General features: G+C 31.6%; 6 protein-coding genes across 6 annotated transcripts in view; 1 reads left to right on the forward strand and 5 right to left on the reverse strand.

The window, feature by feature from the left end:
- HELRODRAFT_194209 (hypothetical protein) overlaps positions 1 to 1,432 on the reverse strand; it is a gene marked incomplete at its 3' end in the record, with an annotated part of 4,177 nt that extends 2,745 nt beyond the window's left edge. Inside the window, exons 1-2 of the mRNA XM_009031174.1 lie at positions 1,103 to 1,432; positions 628 to 740 (exon numbers count right to left, since the gene is read on the reverse strand). Coding sequence (XP_009029422.1) covers positions 628 to 740; positions 1,103 to 1,157 — 168 coding nt within the window. The 5' untranslated portion in view covers positions 1,158 to 1,432. The remainder of the gene's footprint in view (positions 1 to 627; positions 741 to 1,102) is intronic.
- A 1,505-nt stretch (positions 1,433 to 2,937) lies between these two features.
- Positions 2,938 to 3,642, reverse strand: HELRODRAFT_147095 (hypothetical protein; the record flags this gene model as incomplete). The annotated part of the gene is made up of 2 exons (XM_009031175.1): positions 2,938 to 3,114; positions 3,538 to 3,642. Coding segments are annotated over 2 exons (282 nt in total), but the record flags the coding sequence as incomplete, so codon positions are not given.
- A 1,843-nt stretch (positions 3,643 to 5,485) lies between these two features.
- HELRODRAFT_103696 (hypothetical protein) lies at positions 5,486 to 7,838 on the reverse strand. Its single transcript, XM_009031176.1, has 7 exons — positions 7,585 to 7,838; positions 7,294 to 7,511; positions 6,901 to 7,141; positions 6,540 to 6,749; positions 6,070 to 6,312; positions 5,956 to 6,010; positions 5,486 to 5,764 (listed from the first exon to the last, which is right to left on the reverse strand). Exons 1-6 carry the CDS (start codon positions 7,699 to 7,701, stop codon positions 5,993 to 5,995), a joined length of 1,047 nt encoding a protein of 348 aa, XP_009029424.1. The 5' UTR covers positions 7,702 to 7,838; the 3' UTR covers positions 5,486 to 5,764; positions 5,956 to 5,992.
- A 1,160-nt stretch (positions 7,839 to 8,998) lies between these two features.
- HELRODRAFT_89391 (hypothetical protein) lies at positions 8,999 to 11,553 on the reverse strand (the record flags this gene model as incomplete). The annotated part of the gene is made up of 8 exons (XM_009031121.1): positions 8,999 to 9,178; positions 9,322 to 9,573; positions 9,740 to 9,853; positions 10,229 to 10,333; positions 10,529 to 10,624; positions 10,860 to 10,993; positions 11,246 to 11,296; positions 11,475 to 11,553. Coding segments are annotated over 8 exons (1,011 nt in total), but the record flags the coding sequence as incomplete, so codon positions are not given.
- A 1,321-nt stretch (positions 11,554 to 12,874) lies between these two features.
- On the reverse strand, positions 12,875 to 18,388 carry HELRODRAFT_103700 (hypothetical protein). Its single transcript, XM_009031177.1, has 10 exons — positions 18,103 to 18,388; positions 16,714 to 16,840; positions 16,539 to 16,626; positions 16,171 to 16,282; positions 15,774 to 15,932; positions 15,520 to 15,672; positions 15,045 to 15,170; positions 14,698 to 14,865; positions 14,429 to 14,576; positions 12,875 to 14,194 (listed from the first exon to the last, which is right to left on the reverse strand). Exons 1-10 carry the CDS (start codon positions 18,259 to 18,261, stop codon positions 14,025 to 14,027), a joined length of 1,410 nt encoding a protein of 469 aa, XP_009029425.1. The 5' UTR covers positions 18,262 to 18,388; the 3' UTR covers positions 12,875 to 14,024.
- An 855-nt stretch (positions 18,389 to 19,243) lies between these two features.
- Positions 19,244 to 21,140, forward strand: HELRODRAFT_115846 (hypothetical protein; the record flags this gene model as incomplete). The annotated part of the gene is made up of 5 exons (XM_009031178.1): positions 19,244 to 19,389; positions 19,786 to 19,934; positions 20,019 to 20,125; positions 20,302 to 20,428; positions 20,624 to 21,140. The coding sequence occupies 5 exons, from the start codon at positions 19,244 to 19,246 to the stop codon at positions 20,890 to 20,892; spliced, it is 798 nt and encodes a 265-aa protein (XP_009029426.1). The 3' UTR covers positions 20,893 to 21,140.
- Positions 21,141 to 21,824: the final 684 nt, after the last annotated feature.

Raw genomic sequence — 21,824 nt, forward strand, 5'->3', positions numbered from 1 at the left:
AGAAGAAGAAGAAGAAGAAGAAGAAGAAGAAGAAGAAGAAGAAGAAGAAGAAGAAGAAGAAGAAGAAGAAGAAGAAGAAGAAGACTCGCCTATTATACTTTTAGTGTAGTTGGATACAATGGCAAACGATTGGTCCATTAGAGATGAGTGGACCATCCATACATCCAACGGTTGCATATTAATAATGGAATCCATATTATTAGGCTTGGGGACAAAGTATGTAAGACTATCAAATGAATAAAACATGAATGAATGAATGAATGAATGAGTGAATGAATGAATGAGTGAATGAATGAATGAACGAACGAATGAATGAACGAACGAATGAATGAATGAACATAAAATAAAGCATTGAATGAAGCGAACTAGTGAATGGGAGAATGACTTAATGGTGAGTGAATGAATGAGCGAATGAGATGAAGTGAATGCATAAATAAATGAATGGGTTGATGATAAAGGTAAATAAACCAATCAATCAATCAATCAATCAATCAATCAACCAATCAATCAATGAGATGATTAAATATAATATAAATTTAATTTAATCATTAATTAATCAAATGAACCACAAAATGATAAAAACATAGACCAAAAAATGTTTTATTTTTCCTTCATTTTCATTGTCACCTGATCTAAGAATAGTGAAAAACAACGAACTGATCTTTGAATCATCGTGGCGATTTCTGAATACTTCGTACTCAGTGGCAACCTATCGAACTCCATTTGATATTCATCCCTATCTGTCATTTTTGGATAGTTTATTTTTTTATTAACTTTTTATTTCAATATAAATCAGATTAAAAGTTTGTTTCAAAATTTTAAATTAACAAAAACAAACAAATATCACATGCTAATAAAATATTTATATAAGAAATCATAAATTTAAAAAATACATTGGGATAAAAATTCATCTTTCAAAAAAGTGAATGGTCTTGATACAACAAAGCTAGGAATTGATATTTTAAAAAAATTTCACTTTTAAATTTAAAGAGTAACAAATTCGCCAGCTTCACTAATTTTTTATTCACTTTCATTTAAATTTTTCATGAAAAAATGTGAACAAATACAATTTTATTTTTAATACAACGAATATTTCACTAACCATCAACTTCGTTGCCCTCCTCATTATTTAAAAGCCTCAACTGACTGGCCGACATTAGCGAATTTTTCTGCTAGGAACTATTAGGTAGTTGTTTTACGGGAAAAAAAATACTAAAAAAACAAAAGATTTAGTTTCGTTTTTTTAATTTGGAGTTTTTTACAGTTTAGTTTGATTAGAAGCCAAATCAGTTCAAAACAGAAATTAGGCAAAAAATGTCAGTATTTCAATTATGATACAATCAGCTGCGATTACTATTAATTAGAGTAATGAAATTTAATTAGTTCAAAACTAAACCACTAATTTAATCGTTGTTTTGAGAGAAAAACGCGACAAACGATCATCGTCCTGATAAACAAATGGGCTATAATAAATGTATTCATATGTTTGTATGTATGTATGTACATTATATACACGTGTATATAATGTACGTACATACATACAAACATACAACATATACAAGATGTAATGTACAAAATATAATGTACATACATACATTACAAACATACAACATATACATAAAAATTATTTTCATAATGTTCGCTGCATTGTATGCAATATGTATGCACAATTACAATGTAAATTCATAAAACTTTCCACTGTTTCTATACACAAATATGTACTATTTAAACCATGGATATCCATGATTTAAACATGTGTGTGTGTGTGTGCGTGTGCGATATAGACGTAGGTACATACATAAACAGACTTTACCAACGTGTAACTATGTGTTATATATTTATATACTTACGCACATACTGGTGTGGTGTAGTGTATATGCAAACATAACCATATAATGCATATATTGTATGAACAAACAAACAAACTCTCTTGGTCGTTGACTGACACTAAATTAAAAATAACAGAAAAAGAATGAACGTGGTTATTCGATATACACCTGGCGAATATTTGTAAACTATTGATTAAATATTAAGCTGCTTTACTTGATGAAACGTTTAATAATTTATTTGATTTGATTATTTTAAAATAATTAAGAATTTCGTCCCACTCAAACTATTTATAGCGTTAATAGCCTTATTGACAGCTTTGCAGGTGGTTTTAACGGGGCGTTAATTTGAAATAATGTTTTGAGGTCCAATTTAAACGTGAATAATATAAAGCAGAGTATTTTTATTTTAGATGTGTTCAATAAACTCATCGTTACTAGCGGCCGTGTGCTAACAAAAACGTCTAAATTGCTGACCGTACAAGCAAAATGGTCAGTTCACCCACCACAAAATTATTTTACTAGCCTATTTTAAGACATTTGGCATGAATGAGAATGCAGCGAATTGAAATACAACATGTCTGTAAATCTCTTTTATTTCAAATAAGTTCATATCTATTTTTAAACTTAATATTTTATTTTGCTATATTTATATATGTGTACTGTACAAATATGCGTGCGTGTGCATACATGGGATACGTAGTTTTTTTTATGTTGGCTTCTTTGCATTTGATTCATTCAATCGTAGTTGAGTTAGGTGACCGGCTTGCTCCAATTCTAACGGATGAAATAACATCACTATCCTGCAGTGTTCAGTGAGAAATTTGAAAATATATGAGAATATTTTAAAATATTTAATGTTTGGCAGAGTTAAATAAACGTTAAATTGAAATGTTCAAATTTGAAATTTTAATTTGGATGATTTAATTCATAAGTGATTCACAATAATAAATAAAACATCTGATTCACAAGACACAGCTTAGAGGCACATATCCTATATCAGTGGTAGCATGTTTATCTATTAGATATGCATGTCTCTGAGCAAGACGGTGTGAATGTAATTTAAAATTAATATGTATGTAACGTAGAATGATTTTGTTAGAAAATTTTCTTGCCTGTCTTCTGGCAGTCCAAGTTTTTCACTAAAAAACTTGAAAAATTTCGGTGTGTAGATATCATTGTTTTCCTTATTGAAAACCCCGATAGACCAGATATCGACAGACGCTAGCGGTGAAGATGAACCATTCTTCCACATTTGCTTGTCAGTTTTCAATGAGACTGTTATGAACTGAGGAAAAATGAGAGATTAATTACCTACTTTAAATTTTTTCTAAATAATTGTGAGGAAAACATTATAACTTCCATATAGATTTAGTGAAAAATAATAAATTCTTTAAGTGCTAGGGGCGAGGGAGAACTTTGAGATCTGAAATCCTTTACAAGAAAAGATTTTTTAAGATTTTGCAAGAAATATTGTTTGACACAACGACTTACTATAAAAAGCGTGGTTGTTGGAACCGAAAAAGTTTTTGAAAAAAACCGCATTGAAAAAAAACTATCATCAATTATCATTAGAAACTACTCACTATTAAGAATTTAAACAATGACTGTCATTATAAAAAAGTGATAGAAAATAGTAAAAATGCTTTTCACATTTGTACGAGTCTGAATTTTCAAGAATAATAATACAGAACAAGACAAATTAACAAACATTTTCTGGTTTCGAGAGCACGTTTGCGATTAATTTCGTAACATCTTTGCCAAAAGACTCGGGGATTTTATCCTTTGTTAGATTGGTGTTGATTACACAAACAGGTTTGTACCTGAGCTGATTCCTCAAAACATTTCTTGATTTTAAAATAAAATTACCGAATCTTAGATAAGCTGGCTGTTTCATGCCTGAATTAATCACTACCCTATTGTTCAAAATCAACAAATTATATTATTAAAATAAGAGTTTAATCTGTATTTGCTGAAAAAACAACCATATAACGTATTATTTCAGATCAACTTTCGTTAATTTACGTAATTAATGTCACATATATTGTTTGTTTTTAAAGAAATATTTTGTGAAACGTTATGTTATGTGTGTATGTTGACTGTAACAATACAAGCATGCGAATGGGACATGTTGTATATGGTATGTTATTTTCGACCTTTAGCACTAATGCATATTTATAAAAGCTATAGTCTTAAAGGGAGCAGACGTAATTAAACAAATGCGCTTTATTTGTATTTTGTTTTGTAACAATCTTATCAAGTAATTTTTAGCCATCCAGTTTTAACCAAGGCATTCATAAAATTATTTCCTTGGTTTTGGCAATTAATTTGCGGTACATTGTGACATTATTCAGCAATCTCATTCAAGGCAAGATTAATGGAGAGAAAATATGGACCCATTAATTTTTAAAATTAAATTTATGTAATTTGTATAATTGAAAAGGAATAATTATAGTTTTAGCAAAACTACAACAAATGAAGATTTAGTTGATATTTAACACTGATATACATAGTCGTTTGTTTAAGTAATAATTTATTTAAAAAGGTGAGGACCCGAATTTGATACTTTGTTCAGAGTCCGCTCAAACTCTATTTAGACTGATTGCACCATTTATATTGTCATCATCGTGGTTGTGTTATTTATTTTCAGATCGATTTGTCAGAAAAAAATGATTTTCATAGTTTAAATTCTTATTTATTGATTTTTAAATATAAATGGCCTATAAATAATATTATCATATTATATGTATATATAGTATAGAAATCTAATGAGTTTACGCTAAAATCATCAAGTTAATTTTCATTATTAACAATAATATAATAATTAATATAAAATAAAATAATAATATAATGAACCTAAGAAACTATAATAGGAAAAATAAAATGAAAAATAATAACAAGTTATAATAACGAAACATAAAATTAACAATTCTTACAACAAATTCATCTACAATTTAATATAAAAACAAGTTAAGCATAAAATTTAACAATAAATTTCAACGAAAATATAAAGCGGTACTTTTAAAACATTTAAATTAAAAAAGAAATGGCAAATTTTTCATTTAAAATGACAGGGGCCACAAAACCATTACAACATCAATTATTGATGATCAACACAACCAGGCAGATTAATGCGATGTGACTTTTGAGATCTTGCTGAGGTGGTCCAAAAATTGTTATATTGCCAAAAAAATGTTTTGTTAAAAGTCTAAAATTCCACAATCATTCAGTGAACATTTGCTATGGGTCGGAAAATTACTCAACTATATTCAGTTTAGGACCAGAAGTTTCCCTATTTAGAAAATTTGTCGTTAGATGGCACTTTCAACAGAGCAGGCGTGCTAGTAATGGGCAATGCTTTGACCGGTCCTTTATATAATTCGTACTTATCCAACCTCCTCAGTGGCCTCCTACCATCGCTTTTGTACGTGTGCTTATTGATTTGCTGGTTGAAATTAATTATACTGTCCTGTGCCGGGCCTGGGGGGTCAGAAGTTTCCTTACACTGATGATGGTTTAAGATTGGTTTTAATGCGAAATTTGCTAAATTGTTGTTAACTTTGTTCGAATCTTTGTCTTTCTCGGCGGCACTCATGTAATTGTTGAAGAGACTTCGGTCGCATAAATTTTCCTTGCAAATGTCCGTGATGCGCGATGATAGGATGGACGAATGCTTCTCGTATGTGTTGCCTAATGAATTTAATCTCTGCTTTCTTTTATTCCCGCCTATGTACGTCATTTCTTGTGCAGTCGGTGATACAATGCGGCTGCAGTTGCTTGGCACGAGTGTCATGTCGTTGCTAGACTTTTCGTTGTTGTTAATTTTATTGATGTTGTTGTAATTTTTGTTGCAATGGTACGAAGGCACGTTAGTTTTCTCATCAGCTGCCGAGTATATCTGCATCAGTTTTTCTGCTCTGGAAATTAATTGAGAAGATCTAATGGGAAGTTTATGCGCGAATGTGCGTGCGCAACACTTAACGTTGCTTCATTTACTTGCAACAACTTTCATAGATAATCAATAATATTCTAACAGAATAACAGTTTGATAATATTTCAACGAGAACAATAATTAAATTTGAATATAAAACACAATATATGCTTTTTTAATCAAACTGCAAAAAATTACCTCGACATGCGGTCTTGGACTAATTTTTCAACTACAGCTATATTCTTTTCTCTGCCTAAAATTAGGAAAAATTGTTTAAAAACGAAAAAAGCGAAAAAAAGATTCAGAATTACTTTCAATGTCGGTCAGCCTTTTTTCAATCTCCTTTTCCTTCACTTCGATATCTTTTTCTCGTTTTTTCAGTTCTAATTTTTTCACCAGGAGATCATTTTTCAACTGTGCAATCTCCTCTCTCATGTTATCCAACTCGTTTTGCTGCTGCTGATGTTGTTGCATCTTGTTGTTTTCGTTGGATGCATGATAGTTCAGGAGGGCAGAGTTCTGCAGGAGAACCTCTATGCTCGGCCGCTTCTCAACCTCAAAAGTTGTGCAGTCAATTTTCAAAGTTATTTCCATTTCATTTTTAATAAAAACGATGTGACCTATCTAAAGTATTTTGAAAAATAAACTAGTTTTTTTTACTTTATAACGGAAAATTACGACTAAAAAGACAAAACGTTATGAAAATACGGCCCAAAAATAAAATGAACTGTGAGCTGATAAGAAAACAAACATGATAAAATAAATTAGCTACCACCACTGACATCGACATCAAGAAGACTGCAGATAAGAGAATAGAGCTTGATTGAATAATTTTTGGAAATCCTATCAAACTTGCCCATGCAAATTTTGGCAGCTAACTCAATTTGGTTGTTGGCAACGAACGGAGGCCTGAGAGAGCACAGTTCGTACAACAAACACCCCAGGGCCCACATATCTGATTTCTCATTGTATTCCATTCCTGACATTTGCTCCTGATTTTATATAAACTTTATTTCATAAAATTTCTAAGAAAAAATAACTAATTTTTTGGGTACTTAATTGAAACATCGAATTTAAACATATTTTCTCGACAATTTTAAACAGTTCATTGATTTATTTAACAATAAGACTGAAAGTTTTTACTGGTGACATGTAGAGCGGTGTTCCAACGCATGTTTTAGCAAAGCTGGTTTCATGTTTCAGGACCCTGGCCAGTCCAAAATCGCCTAGTTTAACGTTTAATTGCGAGTCTAAAAATATATTTGCCGGTTTCAAATCTCTATGTAAGACTGAACGCCCATATTTCGATCTTGAATGACATTCTTTGATGGCCTGGGTTAGCTGATAACACACTTTCCAGATAAATTGCTCTTCAACTGTGCTTCTGTGCAATTAAAAATATTTTTGTTACTTAATAAAATAGTAATATTTAGAAATTAAATCAATGAATAACGATTTAATGTTTGGTTAAAAACTATCTGCCTTTAATCAAAATTACTGGATTTTTCAGGAAGAAAAGTGGCATTAAATACAAACCCCTCTTTTTTAACTTTAGCAATGTATGACGCGAGATCCCCGCCCTCACAATACTCCATAATTAGGAAAAGAATAGATTTTTTTCTGTCAATTATCCTGTCCACATATTTCACGATATTTTCATGCTTCAACTCTCTCAACAAGTTGACTTCGGAAACCAGCATTTGTTTGTCACTTTCAGAGGCCGAAGAGTAGTCTAATTCTTTCCAAACAAATATCTTAAACGAATATTTTATAATTTAGCTGAATACTTTTAACAAATTTAAATTTAAAAAATTAATTATGAGCCACCTTTTTATCTTTTAATCTCATAACTTTTTTCACAGTACCATACGAACCAGAGCCAATAACGCCGAGCACCTCAAAATCATTTACACTGATTGCGGTTTTCGGCTGAATTTTAGCCATATTTTAGTCAATATTATTATAGAATAATTATTATTTCACTATTATTTATATTTATTGAGCTATTAAATAAAATTATTTCCTTATAAAACTTTAAATCTTAAATCATTTCGAAAAGCCCGCTTTGCTATAACAGACAGCTGATCGGAATCACGAATTTGTCAACCAAAGTTCGCAAAATATACGTTTTGCAAGATAAATTTTCTACATTAAAATTTTTTTTTAATTTATTACACCATAAAATGTAACTTTTTAAAAATTTAAAGGCCAAAAAATGAACATTAATAAATGTTGAAAAAAATATTTTTTGCGTATACCTAAAATAGTGATTTGATTCACTAAAAATTCTTTGGTTTGAAAGTTCAATTTCCTTTTCCCTTTCCTAGATTTCGTTCTTTTCGTTTGCTGAGGTCGTGAGGACACGTTGTTCTCAGCTCACGAATTTTAATTTTTGATGATTTTTTTTATATTTCTTTTGTGAAACAAATACATTACAAGCATCTCGTATCTCCGCACTGACATTTATTGTTTTTGCGGTCGTAAATTCGATGCAATATTGATGCTGGGCCCATCGTTGGATTTTGTAGTTTTTATTGCTAAAAAAAATCTTGGTTATAACCTAGCTACAACGCTAGCTCTAATTTTAGAACATGTATTCGCAGATTATACCAATAATGCCCGCTCTCCGTGCGTGTAGTTAGTGGAAAATCTGCAAAATAAAAGTCTTAGTAATCCTGGTTGGTTGCTGTCATCAGTGCGACCCGCCCTGGGAAAGCTTTGAGACATTCCATTACGAATATATTTTAAATAAAACCTTTGTTTTTTTTATATATAAATTTCGTTCATGTGTCTGATCTGATGCTTATTAAAAGTATGTCAGCAGTTTTTTGTCTTGCTTTATTAGCTCTTTGGTGCAACTCGACAGCTTTATTCTTGTTCTATCTCTTATATACTGAAATGCCAAATAAACGCTGGTTTTGCACGTGCATTCCGTATGTATCGTGAATGTTAGTTTGTAAGTGTGTATGCGTTTGCATGTAATGGTTCTCTGTTGTATCTGTGTAACAAAAGGTTATAACAAGAACAACAGTTTTATTATTCAGCAAGTAAGTTATTACATGTAAAAATGCATAAAATAAAAAAATCCATAAAGATAAAATTATGTAAGGATGCATAGTAGATATCAGATATCAAAGATGGTCATGTTAATGCGCATGTCAGGCCTATGTAAAAGAATGAATAACGGTAAAAAATAGATTCAAATAATATCATGAAAGGAATTACATGTAGGTTGAATTGGCTAGTGGAATGCTGGACTGCCTAAATTATGAAACATTCTCTGGTGTCTGAAGTTGACATCCCCGACTGCTCCCGAACTGTTGAATCTTGCTGCTGGTGGGAATGATGATGAGGAAGAAGAGGATGATAGTTGATCTACTAAATATTCTTCTGTCAGTTCGTCTGGCGAATCTGTCTCAATCTAAAAATAATTTGCTTAAAAATAAAATTAAGAAAGATAATTTTGAAGAAAGAATGTATGACTAGATGAAAATTTCGCAAAGTTGTTGCTGCTAAAGACATCATTATAGAATTATTGTTGGGCTAATCGTTACAAAAACTTACCTTCCTAGCTACAGGTATCTTAAGATCTGCCTCAACTCTTTGTAGGAATGTCATTTTGCAAGTTGAATACAACATCTTTTCTTTAATTGTAGACTTTCCAACGGGGATTGAGTGGATGAAAATATTGCCTCTGTGATTGAAACTGAACAGGTGATATCTTGGCTTGTCTGTCGGTATGAGGTTTCTGAGTTGTGCCGTCGTTATCTTGTCTGCAACTGCAAGGCTTATTACCTCCTTCGCTATGTCGATGCACTGCAAAGTTTAAACGCGAACTTAAATAAAAAATTATAGATATATATTGAAATGAAAATTGCCAAAAAAAACCATTTTATCTTTGCCAATAGAAATCCAATAACAGGAAAAATTTCTTTAAAAAATAAATTTTCAATCGTATTAGATGAAAAAAATGCTGGCTAACAATCTGTATGTAGTTAACTTCGGCAGATTTAAAGAGCAGCAGGGCGTCTTCGAGTTCTGGTGTTAGAGGAAAGGAGATTGATTGCAATGTCTGCTTTTTACCCTGGGTCCTCATCTCTTCCTGTGTGTGTGTTTGTGTGTGCGTGAGTGTGTGTGCGTGTGCTTCTAGTTCTTTTTGCCAAATATTAACAAATTAATTTCAGCTAATTGCTGAGAAAAAAATAGCCAACTTTTAATGACAACGCAAAACGGCATATAACTACACAAGAAATTTTAATATTTTCACAGATAACAGCTAATTGTCATCTCGTGCATAGTAATTAACCGTTTATATTACAGAAACTCATCCACAGCTTATTACTTTTTACAGCAACCAATATCCAATTTATGTGCCTATAACATATTTATGTTCCAGTTTGTTCAATTTACAATGTCAGATCATAGTGTGAGTGTGTGCTTGTGTGTGTGTGTATTCGTGTATGTGTCTTACTTCGTTTTTCTTTATCTGTTGCAGTTCAATTTCTGCCTTGGTCAATGGCTTAGGTGCAGTGAGTGAACGAATGTAACTGTTGAATCCTTCATAACTGCATTCATTCTGTTGTGATTGTTTGGTGTTTGGTTTGATATCATATCAAGAAAAATTAAATTGATTAACTTTTTCAACTCAAGTAAAAACTAAAAATTAATGCTTTTCTTTTATACACAAACACACACAATCTTATGCACACACAACCATACACGCACACACACATGCACACAAGCAAATATACACATAAACATACAAACTTACAATTGTAGTTGCTGCATAGTCATATTTTATATGCAGTGCTGATATTGCTTTCTTCATTGTCATCTTTGTGGATGCATATATCATTTTTTCCCTAGTCTGAATATATAAATATAAAATATGAATATAAAATGAATAAATATTAAATATGAATTAAAATAAATTGATAAATAAATATAAATATACTCACACATGATATATATATATATATATACACCAAAACATGTGTATGTGTGTTACTATATCAACGTAACACTAAACTGTTACTAAAAATAAAATAATATAACAAGTCAACATATAATTAAAAGAAAGCAACAATTATAACAAATTAAACCTGAGTAGTATCGGGTACATAAGTTATGAGGAGCCATTCTGGACTGCCGTCTTGCTGATATCTTGAATCCAACTTGTATAATATGTAGCACGGCTGATTCACTTTTAAACAAGGTAGCACTGCATTGTCAAAATCTAATTGGTTGGTTGGGGTTGAATGATTGGCTAGAGTTAGTTGTTTGATTGACTTACTGATAATTTGATTGAATGAATGAAAGGCTGATGTAGCTAATAGACTCCTTGACTGAATCATAATTGTTTATTGATCACTTGGTAGATGTGCTGATTGATTCAAAATTAAATCTAAAACTTCAAAGAGCCATAAAATATTATTAAATAAATCAAATTGTATGGTAAATTTCAATGTTTATTTCAAATTTGTAGTACCTTGCTGCCAGGTTCCAATTGGTTTGATGACTTTTTCTAATGAAAGATTTTCTAAAAAGATGAAATAAAATATAAATGAAAATGATAAATTGTTTTTTTTTTCAAACTTTCACTATAATAATTATAAAATTACCAAAACCAAATAAAAATGAATCATAAAATTTTTAAAATATTAAAAATAAGACTATTTCAGAATAAAATTAAACATTTGATAAGTTAATTTAAAAACCTGAGTTAATGATCATTTTGATTAATCGAATTTGGCCAAGTTTTGCCTGACTTATGGCACTTTTCAGCTCAGTGGTTGCTAAAAAAAAAACAGAGCACTATAATTATAATGACAACTAATGATACAACTTGTTAAATTTATAAAATAAAAATATTAAAAATAGATGAAAGTTTTTTCAAAATCTCACCTGAAATTCCAGACGAATGCGTCATTCTTGAATTATCTATTTACAAAAAAATTACTCTTCCTATAATTAGTAAAATAATACCACAATTAAAACTTAAAAAAAACTAATAATCGCACTTTTAATACATGAAATAATCAAATCTTGCGAACGAACGTTACCCGACTCTACCTATTAATCCGTGTAAAAGTGAGTACTGATTAAAACATTTACCTATACATACCAAGTACTTTGATTAGATTACAATACAATATACCATATAAACTTTATTACATATACATATATGATGGAAGGAGACAAACACACATACACAAACATTTATATATATATATATTATATTGCACAATTCAATGAAATCTTAATATACATATATACACACACACATTTGTATTTGTATATGTATTATATATTGCATAATTCAATGAAACCTTAATATATATATATACGTAAATATATTACGTATAAAGTATATATATATATAATATATATACGACATTTTTAACACATACATAAATTAAAAACATATTATATATCCTTTCTTTCTCTATCTACCTCTCTTTATATATATATTTAAAGAAATAAAAATACAAATTATAGACACACACACACACACATATAAACATGTGTTATTATAGTAGCAATGTTTTGCATTGCACCTATTGTTCATAAAAAAATTTACCTTGATGAATAGCTGATTTCATAAATGTTTAGACACAAATACACACACACACCACACCCACACACACATATATATATATATATATATATATATATATACATATACACACAGTAATAAAATGCATCAAAAGATTTGAGCATATTATGTTTGCCCATAGATCATTTACATACGCAAACAAAATTAGAAGAGAGACAAGCATGCTATTAAGAAAATTTCCTCATTAATTCCTATGTTTAAATCAGCAATAACAATAGATGAACTGATATAGATAGATAGATCGATAGATCGATATAGATAGATAGATAGATAGATAGATAGATAGATAGATAGATAGATAGATAGATAGATAGATAGATAGATAGATAGATAGATAGATAGATAGATAGATAGATAGAGAGTGAGAGACCGATATAGATAGCTAAATTGAAAGCATCAACTGATTAAAACTTATTCGTATAAATCTGCTCTTTATCAAATGATTTATTGTTTATTATTGACACTCATTCAAATCAACAACAATAAATAAATTTTTTTTAATTATGTTAAGATAACTGCATAATTTTATGATTAATGTTAGAAAAGCGACAGGCATATATAGAAAGATTAAAAAATTTGAAAAAAAAATTGAGTGAACGAACAAATAAAAGAATGAATGAATGAATGGAACGAACGAATAAATGAATAAACGAATGAATGAATGAACAAACGAACGAATGAATGAAGTAAAAAATGGATGAACAACTGGATAGACAGAAGTGAAGAACGATCAAATAAACAACAAATGAATGAACGAACAAATGAATAATTGATTAAAACCATGATTGATTGAATGAATGATTGAAAAGAAGAAGGTATAAATAAATAAATAAGTAAATTAATAAATAAATTAATAAATAAATAAATATAAAGAGCTGAAGCAAAAGTAATATCATAAAATGTACTCAACACAGTTCACTGGTATGTATGCTTTAAAAAGCTTCAACATTAAACTAACAAATAAATCTTAAAATATAATTTAACCCATAAAATAAAGAAAAAACAACCGAAATAAAACAAAAGAATAAGCCATTTAAAGATGGGACGAAATTTGGGAGAACACTAACTAAAAAAAATTGAATATAAATTCATTTGATTTTTGATCCCACACACTTTATGTAAGACACTTTCACGCTGTTGTATATACCAGGCAGCAAAAAAGATGTATATACCGGTATTATAAATAAATATACACATAAACATATGCGCTTATGTTGCTTTGTATGCGTGTGTGTGTGCGTGCGTGTGTGTGTACATACATTTAGTACAAACATACAGACACACACACACATACAAGCATGCACACGCGCACATAGCAAACGAAAAAGCTAGATGTCATTTCACAACTGTGCTTAATTGGGCTAGCTAAGAAAACATTCAAACAAAATAAAATAATAAAAGAATGGAGAAAAAACTTAAGATTCGTAGAAAATGAAATAAAGTTTATCTTAATTCCTGTAGACAATGTCATCTCGCCACCAAACTTTATCGCCACAAAAATCCACACCGACACAATCATCATTACCATTACAATCACCAACACAACAATCATTGAAATCAGCCAAACTATCTAACTAACGTAAAACAAAAATGGCAAATTTATTTCCCACCACCACCATCATCATCACCATCATCATCACCATCATCATCATCATTTCATGAGGTAAGACTTGGTGTGTTCGTAGACAACGTAGCTGATCCCAACAGCAGGTAGAACTTTCAGAAAGTTGGGAGCCAGACCCCTGTAGAACCCTAACAGTCCCTCCTTCTCCATTATCTGCCGGGAGATCGATACGACGTCATTCTTTCCGTCGGCCCCCACTGGTAAAAAATAATAATCTGAGAGTCATTCGTTTTTATAATTCAAATTGTTTATTCACAACACAAGAAGACCAGCCATTCAACTGCCTCAACAGGAACTACAGACGCTGCTACCATTCACGAACGCTAGAAATAAAGCCACGACACATAATTCTCAAAACAACTACTGCTGCCACTGGCGCTACTATTATGAAAACAACCACCTCAGTTATTACTACTTCAACTTCAACTAACATCCGGATTGCATCTTGGTCCTAACTAGTGAGAGAGGGTAAGTGAAGATCTGTCCAAGTGAGCTGCTCATTGTGCCACAGCCCAGTAACACTAAAACTCCAGGTGCAGACTTGTCGGGGTTTCGGGCCATGTAGAAAGTTTTTAACGTCTGTCGTTGGTTGTTAGCGTTGTTGTGTGTCTGGCTTTGTGTCGATTTGAGGCATGTTTGCATCGTTTTTGTTTGTGGTGTGTACGTATGAAATTTAAGACAGCAAACGTTTTTACAATACCTCATAAGTTGCCAGGTCAATACCAGCGTACGGTATAATACCGACCAAATTCGGAATGAATCCCCTGTAGAAAGCCTTCAAGCCTTCGTGCTTGTATATCTTACGCGCGCAATCCAGCATGCCATTGTATTGGCCCGATTTGCCAATGGCCAAGCGAGTCTTGATGACCTAAAATACATACATAAATACACATACATACATACACACATAAACACACACATACATACATACAAACATGCATGCATAGCATACACACATAAATACATTCATACAAACATATGTGTATGCTAGCATTCACCCACGCACATATACACACAAACACACACACACACACATAGAAAACGCACTTCCATGGGGTATATAGTAGTCTGTGAGAAAGCCCCAGCTGATGAGCCAGCCAGGAATCTATCTTTAACCGTTATCTGCTGTTTACTACTGCCACTACCATCATCACCGCATATCAACTTCTTCATCTGTGTTTGTTTGTTTGTTTGTATGTATGTATGTTTGTTTGTTTGTTTGTTTAAACGTTTGTGTTTGTTTGTATGTTTGTATTAATAAGTGAATATCTGTTTGTGCGTGTGTATATAGTATATGTGTACGTGTGATCGCATTCGCGTGAATGTTTGTATGCCATCATTGTTGGATGGTATGTTTGTATTTTGTGTTTTTATTTGTACTTCTTCTGCATTTGCTCGTACGACAAGAAGTTGGCGTCCTTGAATAAAACAGTTAAAATGCTGCTAAGAACATCAACACGTCCCAACGGCAAGCAAGAATGATTGACAACAGAACAACAAAGCAAGAAGCAACAGCACCCACGTGTTCGTACGCGAAGAACTTGAGGGCAGTGTCGGGGGCAATCTTGATGACATTCGTCCCATTTCCTCTCCACAATGACCTCACGCCCCCTTCTCTTATCATCTGCCTCACCACATTCAACAATCCACTGTTTGCAACTTTCTTGCCATGCACCTAGAGCAAGCAGATTTATACTTTAATTATTAGCTCATCAAACCTTTTTCTCCATCTTTCTCTCTATACATATTTGATAACGCTTGTAACAACTAACTGACCATGTAAAAAACTTTAACTCTGTCTAAAGGTGCAGTGGCCGTCCTCGAGACGAGACCAGCCACCCCACCGGAGACCAGCAACCGCCACCACTGACCCGACGACTTTTCTTTTTTCGTGAACTCCGGCGGGACTGTCATGGACTCTCCTATGTCGATCATCTGTGAGGTAGGTAGGTAGATTAGGGAGTAATCAGGGATTAGTGAAATGAAATGGTTCTAATCATTTAGAGAGGACTGCATGAAATACAGAGTAGAAGAATAACGATCAAACACACAGACAAAAACACGGATAGAATGAAAGGTATTTAAACAGAGAGTCAGACAAAGATACATAAACAGACAAAGATACAGACAGATACACAGTCAGACAAACACACATAACAATAATACAGCAGACCAAAGACTGCCTCCAGAAGACAATCATATCTTCTAGGTTGGCAGAAGGCATCAGCTGGAAAAAGTTCCTCCACTCCTCCCAATCCAGAGACAAACTACCATCCTTGTCAATCCTTCAAATTAAACATCAATAAAATAAATGAATAAGATGTGAATTAATTAATCCAAAATATTATATTACAACATTATTGTGATTAAATGCATAGAATAAAAGTAATACAGAATACTGATTTGGAGAAAAAGCTTATTATTTATACAAAAAATGACATTTTGGTAATTATATTAATTTATTAACTTTTTCAAATATCCTATTTATAATATTTAATTAATTATTAATGAATTATTTATTTAAATAAAAATAAAATAAACTTTTTTGTAAGATTTTGAGCTTCTTCAATGCCAATGTGCAAATCCATCTGCTTGAATGCCTCCCTAACTTCCTCTGCATCAATTCTTCCTAAATTTTTAAGAAAAAACTTGAAAAAATAATTTGTTAAATATTAATAATAATTATGTATTAATAATAATGAAATTATGCTCGTACCATCTTTGTTTCGGTCTAAATGAGAGAATGCCAACGTTAATTGCCTTTCATGGTCATGAAGAAATCCTAAAAATTCTGAAAAATTCACTCTGTTGTCTTTGTTGATGTCTGCTTTCTTAACCAAATCCTGGATTATAAAAAAGAAAAAATTACTGGATATGATAATCAAATAACATCTGAATATCAATATATAATATATATATAATATATTATACAATGAACACTGGTGAACTCATCCAATCCACAGCTACTGGACGATGGACCTGTTCAGTTTGTAAAGCTGGTGTAGGTAACAATTCAATCAAGTGTCAGCAGTGTAACCAGTGGTGTCACAAACGTTGTTCAAAAATAATTGGTACTTTATCTAAAGTGTCCAATTTTGTTTGTCCTGCTTGCATCAATCCACAACAACAAATTCGAAATAGCACTGTTTTTGAAGCCATTAAAATAGAGAAAGTCACATCGTTTCAATATCTAGGGGATGTTCTGGATTGTACTGGAACAGCTGAAGCTGCCATTCGAGCACGCATACGTGCAGCCTGGAATAAATGGCATCTCCTTGCCTCTATATTGATGCGGCGTGACATTCCACTACCACTACGATCAAGACTTTATAAATCTGTGAAACGTCCGGTGTTGTTATATGGTGCAGAAACATGGCCAATGACAACCAAACTGGAACAACAACTTCAACGAACCGACATGAAAATGCTCCGATGGATGCAACGAATTAGTCTGAAGGACCCATCAATCTACCAAAATTCTTTGTCGTGCTGGTTTAGATGATATAAAGGACGAATGCCGGCAACACCGTCTGCGGTGGTTTGGTCATGTCAAACGAAGTGGAAACAGTGCCATAACTTCTCTTGCAGATGTTGAAGTACCTGGAACACGTCCCAAAGGCCGTCCAAAGAAGTCCTGGTCAAAGAAGTCAAAGAAGAACAATCGAGCAAGACATGAAGCTCTAAATTTAAATGGATACAACTGATCATCTAATTTGGCACAAAAAGTTGATGGCAAAGAAAACAATGTCCTACCTCGGAAAACCGGGTCTCTGGACGCAAAACGAAGATTGATTGATAGATTGATTGATAATATATTATACCATAATTTAACATAAATGTTATATTCATACAAAAGAAAATGCCTTAATTTATTTTATACATAAATGGCTTGCTATTATGACCTTCCTTTAGATACCAATGCTAATCTATTCCAAAGCCATGGATTAATATTAATTTAATGTTTAATGATTAATTAATCATTAATGATGTTAATTAATTTATTACTTAATTTTAGAACTTATTATTTATTATATTATTTTATTACATAATTGAATAATTCATGATTGAAATAAAGTCAAAATAATCCAATGAAATAAGAACTGACCGCAGCGTGTTTTGAGAAATCACCTTTTCCGCCATAGAGCTGCGAGAGAGCCTGAGATAATTCAGAGATCTCGATACTGCCATCTTTATTTTTGTCCAATTCCTGAAATAATTTCTCGTAACGTTTCCGATCTTCTTCGTTTAACGACGTTGATGACATCTTAAAAGATTGCGATAGCTAAATCAAACTTTTTATTGCGAAGAAGATAATTTGATTAATTCGGATTAAACGTTACGAGAAATACGTTATTTTTGGCAAAAATTTCCTAAAATTTTTTCATTGTTCACTTTTCGCCGATTCAAAAGGTGGTTGCAGGAGGACGCGTTTTGTTTTCGATCGGGTTATTTGACTTCCTCGCATTGGTGACTTACATAACTAGAATAAATATTACGGCCTTCGCTCAAGGAGCTTACTTTCGGAGAAGATTTGGAGGGTGATTTGCTATCGTTCGGGTCGGGCTATTTGACATACTTGGATTATTGGCTTACGAAATTGCATGGATTTTAACGAGCAAGCTATATGAAATATTTACTTGACTTAATATGCTTAAAACATTGTAGTAATTCTATTTAATTTTATTATTCTATCTATCTATTTCTTTATTTAGTTTTGCTTGCGTATGATGTTTGGTCAAATTTATTTGATAGGAATTGAATATAACTTTTATACCGGCTGATTAACTACCATGCAGTAAAATAACTACTGTTAACATTACGTCATTTCCCCGAACAATTTCGCAGCGATATACCCATCCTATATTATAAATTTTATTTGATGTTTTTTAATAAGTCAGGTCACAATCATCATCATCGTCGATATCGCAATGAAATCAAATTGAGAATTTTTTTAATTTTTGAAAAAAGTATCTTTATTCATTTTATGATACTACTTTGTTCAATAAGATACTGTTTGATACATATAACTAGAATAATAATATGGGCTTACTTATGAAAATACACACACACATTTACATATATATATATATATATATTTATATATATAGACATATACAGAATATGTCAGTAATTGTATCCATAGCGTGAATTCTGTAGCTACTTTTAGTTTTAGCTAACGTAACGAGCGATAAAACAAGTTTTTTGGACGCCTACCCAGCTGTTCCTAATTACCAAATAATTAGCTAATGGAGAATGTGAATATTAATGACGTCCACAGAAGAGAGAATGAGGAGAAGTTGAGAGAGGCGGCGGCTAGCGGGGACCTCGATGCCATAAAGAGTCTTGTCAGGAAAGGAGTTGACATCAACTCTCAAAACATCATCAACCACTGGTTTGTAGTTTTTAATTAATTTTAAACAGTTCAACTTTGTCATCATCATTAAAAATAGATAAGTAGTTAGTAGTGAGGGAATCTGATTATTCCACTTTGATTATTATTTTAAAATTTAAATATTATATTATAATTACATGTTTTTAATTTATTCTAATGATAAGTAATGTTTGCTTAAGCCTTAAGACTTAAGTTAAGTAAGATTAAGAATCTTAAAAATTAAGTTAAGAAGATCATAAGGTTTATTAGCATTATTCATTATTTTTGTTATATTAATTATAACAGCAGTAATGAATAACACTAATACATCTTATGATCTTAACTTAAAATTCTTTAATGTTTTATAATATTAGTGACTCAATCTAATCTAACATTTTTATTCCTGCCTAAATTTAGGACAGCTTTACACTGGGCCTGTAAAAGAGGTCATAAATCAATTGTTGCATACCTATTAAAAGAGGGGGCCAATCCATCCATCACCACCCTAAACAGAGAAACGTGTTGGCAACTCTGTTCTGATCCTAACTTTTCAGTACCTTTTACTGGTAGTTTTTATGTTTTTTTTTTATTTTGTGGTAAATATTTGGTTTTAAATCACACTGATCAGCGATGTTATTTCATTCGATTAGGGAAGCCAGAATTTTGTAACATTAGTTCTGACAACAACAACAACAGTTTCGAACAGTCGTTTGTACCTCATTATTTGGCTCATCCCATTTTTCCCTACGCTAAACAAGTATGTGTTATTGTTTTGTTTGTATGCTATGTATGTGTGTATGCACATTGTTGTACGTACATGTCTATGCGCGAATGTTTGTGCATATGTTTGTTAAGTATTTTTACTGCTCTTTTGTGTGTTTGATTAGGTTTTCAGCATATTCTAGTATTTTTTCCAATTAATTTGAAAAACAGAACAGCACAGATCAACATGATGATTACAGTATCGATGAATTTCAGAATGACTATGGAAAAAGATCGAAAATGTCTAATTTATCTATGGAGAGAGAGTTTTGTAATGCTTCGTCTCTACCATCTTCTGGTGTTATTTTGTTCTTTGTTTTTTAAATACTAGTAATAGTTGTTTGTCCTATTATTAGCAGTAATAATAAAAGTGATAGTCACAATGATAATACTATTACCACTTATAATTCGTTTGAATGAGTGCGTGAGTTAGTGCGTGATTTAGTTATTTAATAATATACGAATTTATCTTCAACATATTTTTTATTTGCAGAATTGGTTTTAAGAGTAAAACTCGAAAATGAGAGTGACTTCATTGAAGTTGATTTTCAGGACAGAAATACTCTTACATTCAAACAACTTTTCGAAATTCTCTGCAATGAATTCAAAATAGAGAAGAGTTCAATGAAGAAGTTAAGAAAACTACCAAATACTATAGTCAGAAATGATAGAGATGTAAGACGTTTGTCGGATTTCCAAGAACTTGAATTGGTTCTAGTTCCTGCTGAAACTATTCCTTTCGTCGAAAATACTCCTAGATAGTGTCTAATTAGTCCTATCTTAAACACTTTTTGCATATTTTTATAAAAAATTGTATCATCATGGGTGAACTTTGGTTTTTAATTTTGATTTGCCTATATACTTTTTAGTCAGGGATGTCAGAAGGGGAAGGTGGCAACTCCCTCCACTTCAATTTATCTTTTTATCATAAAAAAAACTTGTTGAAACAATTTTAAGACGTTATCAATGAAAATCTGGTAGCTGGTATATAATATTGTAATGCAAAGTATATCTACTGACATGGCTTCAGCCACATTATCTTCAAAAGACTACCGATCAATTCATTATCAGATGAAATGCGGATTCGACCTGGAAAACTACGTCTGATGAGTTCAGTCTGATCTACAACGGCATCGCACATTATTAGTAGTGATTTTCAGTTTGAAAGACGTCATACCAAGATGAAGATAGAAGATGAAGATAGAAAATTTAATTTCCACGAAAGAGCCATCGCTTTTAACTCCAGAGACACTTTTAAACAGTCTTTGCGTAGATGCTGAAGACATTGCTAGCAACACGTATGTGGAATAATACTACCAATAGCGTTGACGGGTTCATACTGTTTAATCCATACAGAAAATTATAAAACTAGAAATTGACGACTCTGCCATTAGTGTAGTGACAGAAGGTGCCTGAATTTTTGATTTTGTAGGTTTAGCAAAGTTTTTTTTGTAATTTTTTCACTTCTTTGTACAGCATGCGGATATAGATATTAGTTTTATCGTAAGCCAAACTGAATATTTTAAATATCTCCGTTGAATATCTTTGCATATTAAAACGCATATCGTTTCAGATAATTTTTCATTTTTAAATATAATATTTCATTTTATATTCGTATTTCAGATCGAATTTTTATTTAAAAAAAGCTTCAAGTCTGAAAACATCTTATTGTGCATATATTACAACACAATAGT

The sequence above is a fragment of the Helobdella robusta genome, assembly GCF_000326865.2.
Source record: "Helobdella robusta unplaced genomic scaffold HELROscaffold_70, whole genome shotgun sequence".
NCBI classification, from domain to species: Eukaryota; Metazoa; Annelida; class Clitellata; order Rhynchobdellida; family Glossiphoniidae; genus Helobdella; species Helobdella robusta.

Bases quoted from the DNA above. Each gene is read 5' to 3' on its own strand.
- HELRODRAFT_103696 (XM_009031176.1), bottom strand. From the start codon at position 7,701: ATGGCTAAAATTCAGCCGAAAACCGCAATCAGTGTAAATGATTTTGAG. The intron at 6,750-6,900 runs GTAAAAACTTTC...ATATAAAATCAG, and splicing joins CACCGCTCTACATGTCACCA to GAGCAAATGTCAGGAATGGA. The intron at 6,313-6,539 runs GTCAGTGGTGGT...ACAACTTTTGAG, and splicing joins GCAGTCTTCTTGATGTCGAT to GTTGAGAAGCGGCCGAGCAT.
- HELRODRAFT_103700 (XM_009031177.1), bottom strand. From the start codon at position 18,261: ATGTCATCAACGTCGTTAAACGAAGAAGATCGGAAACGTTACGAGAAA. The intron at 15,673-15,773 runs GTCAGTTAGTTG...TGCTTGCTCTAG, and splicing joins GAGTTAAAGTTTTTTACATG to GTGCATGGCAAGAAAGTTGC. The intron at 15,171-15,519 runs GTGGGTGCTGTT...AAACAAACACAG, and splicing joins AGTTCTTCGCGTACGAACAC to ATGAAGAAGTTGATATGCGG.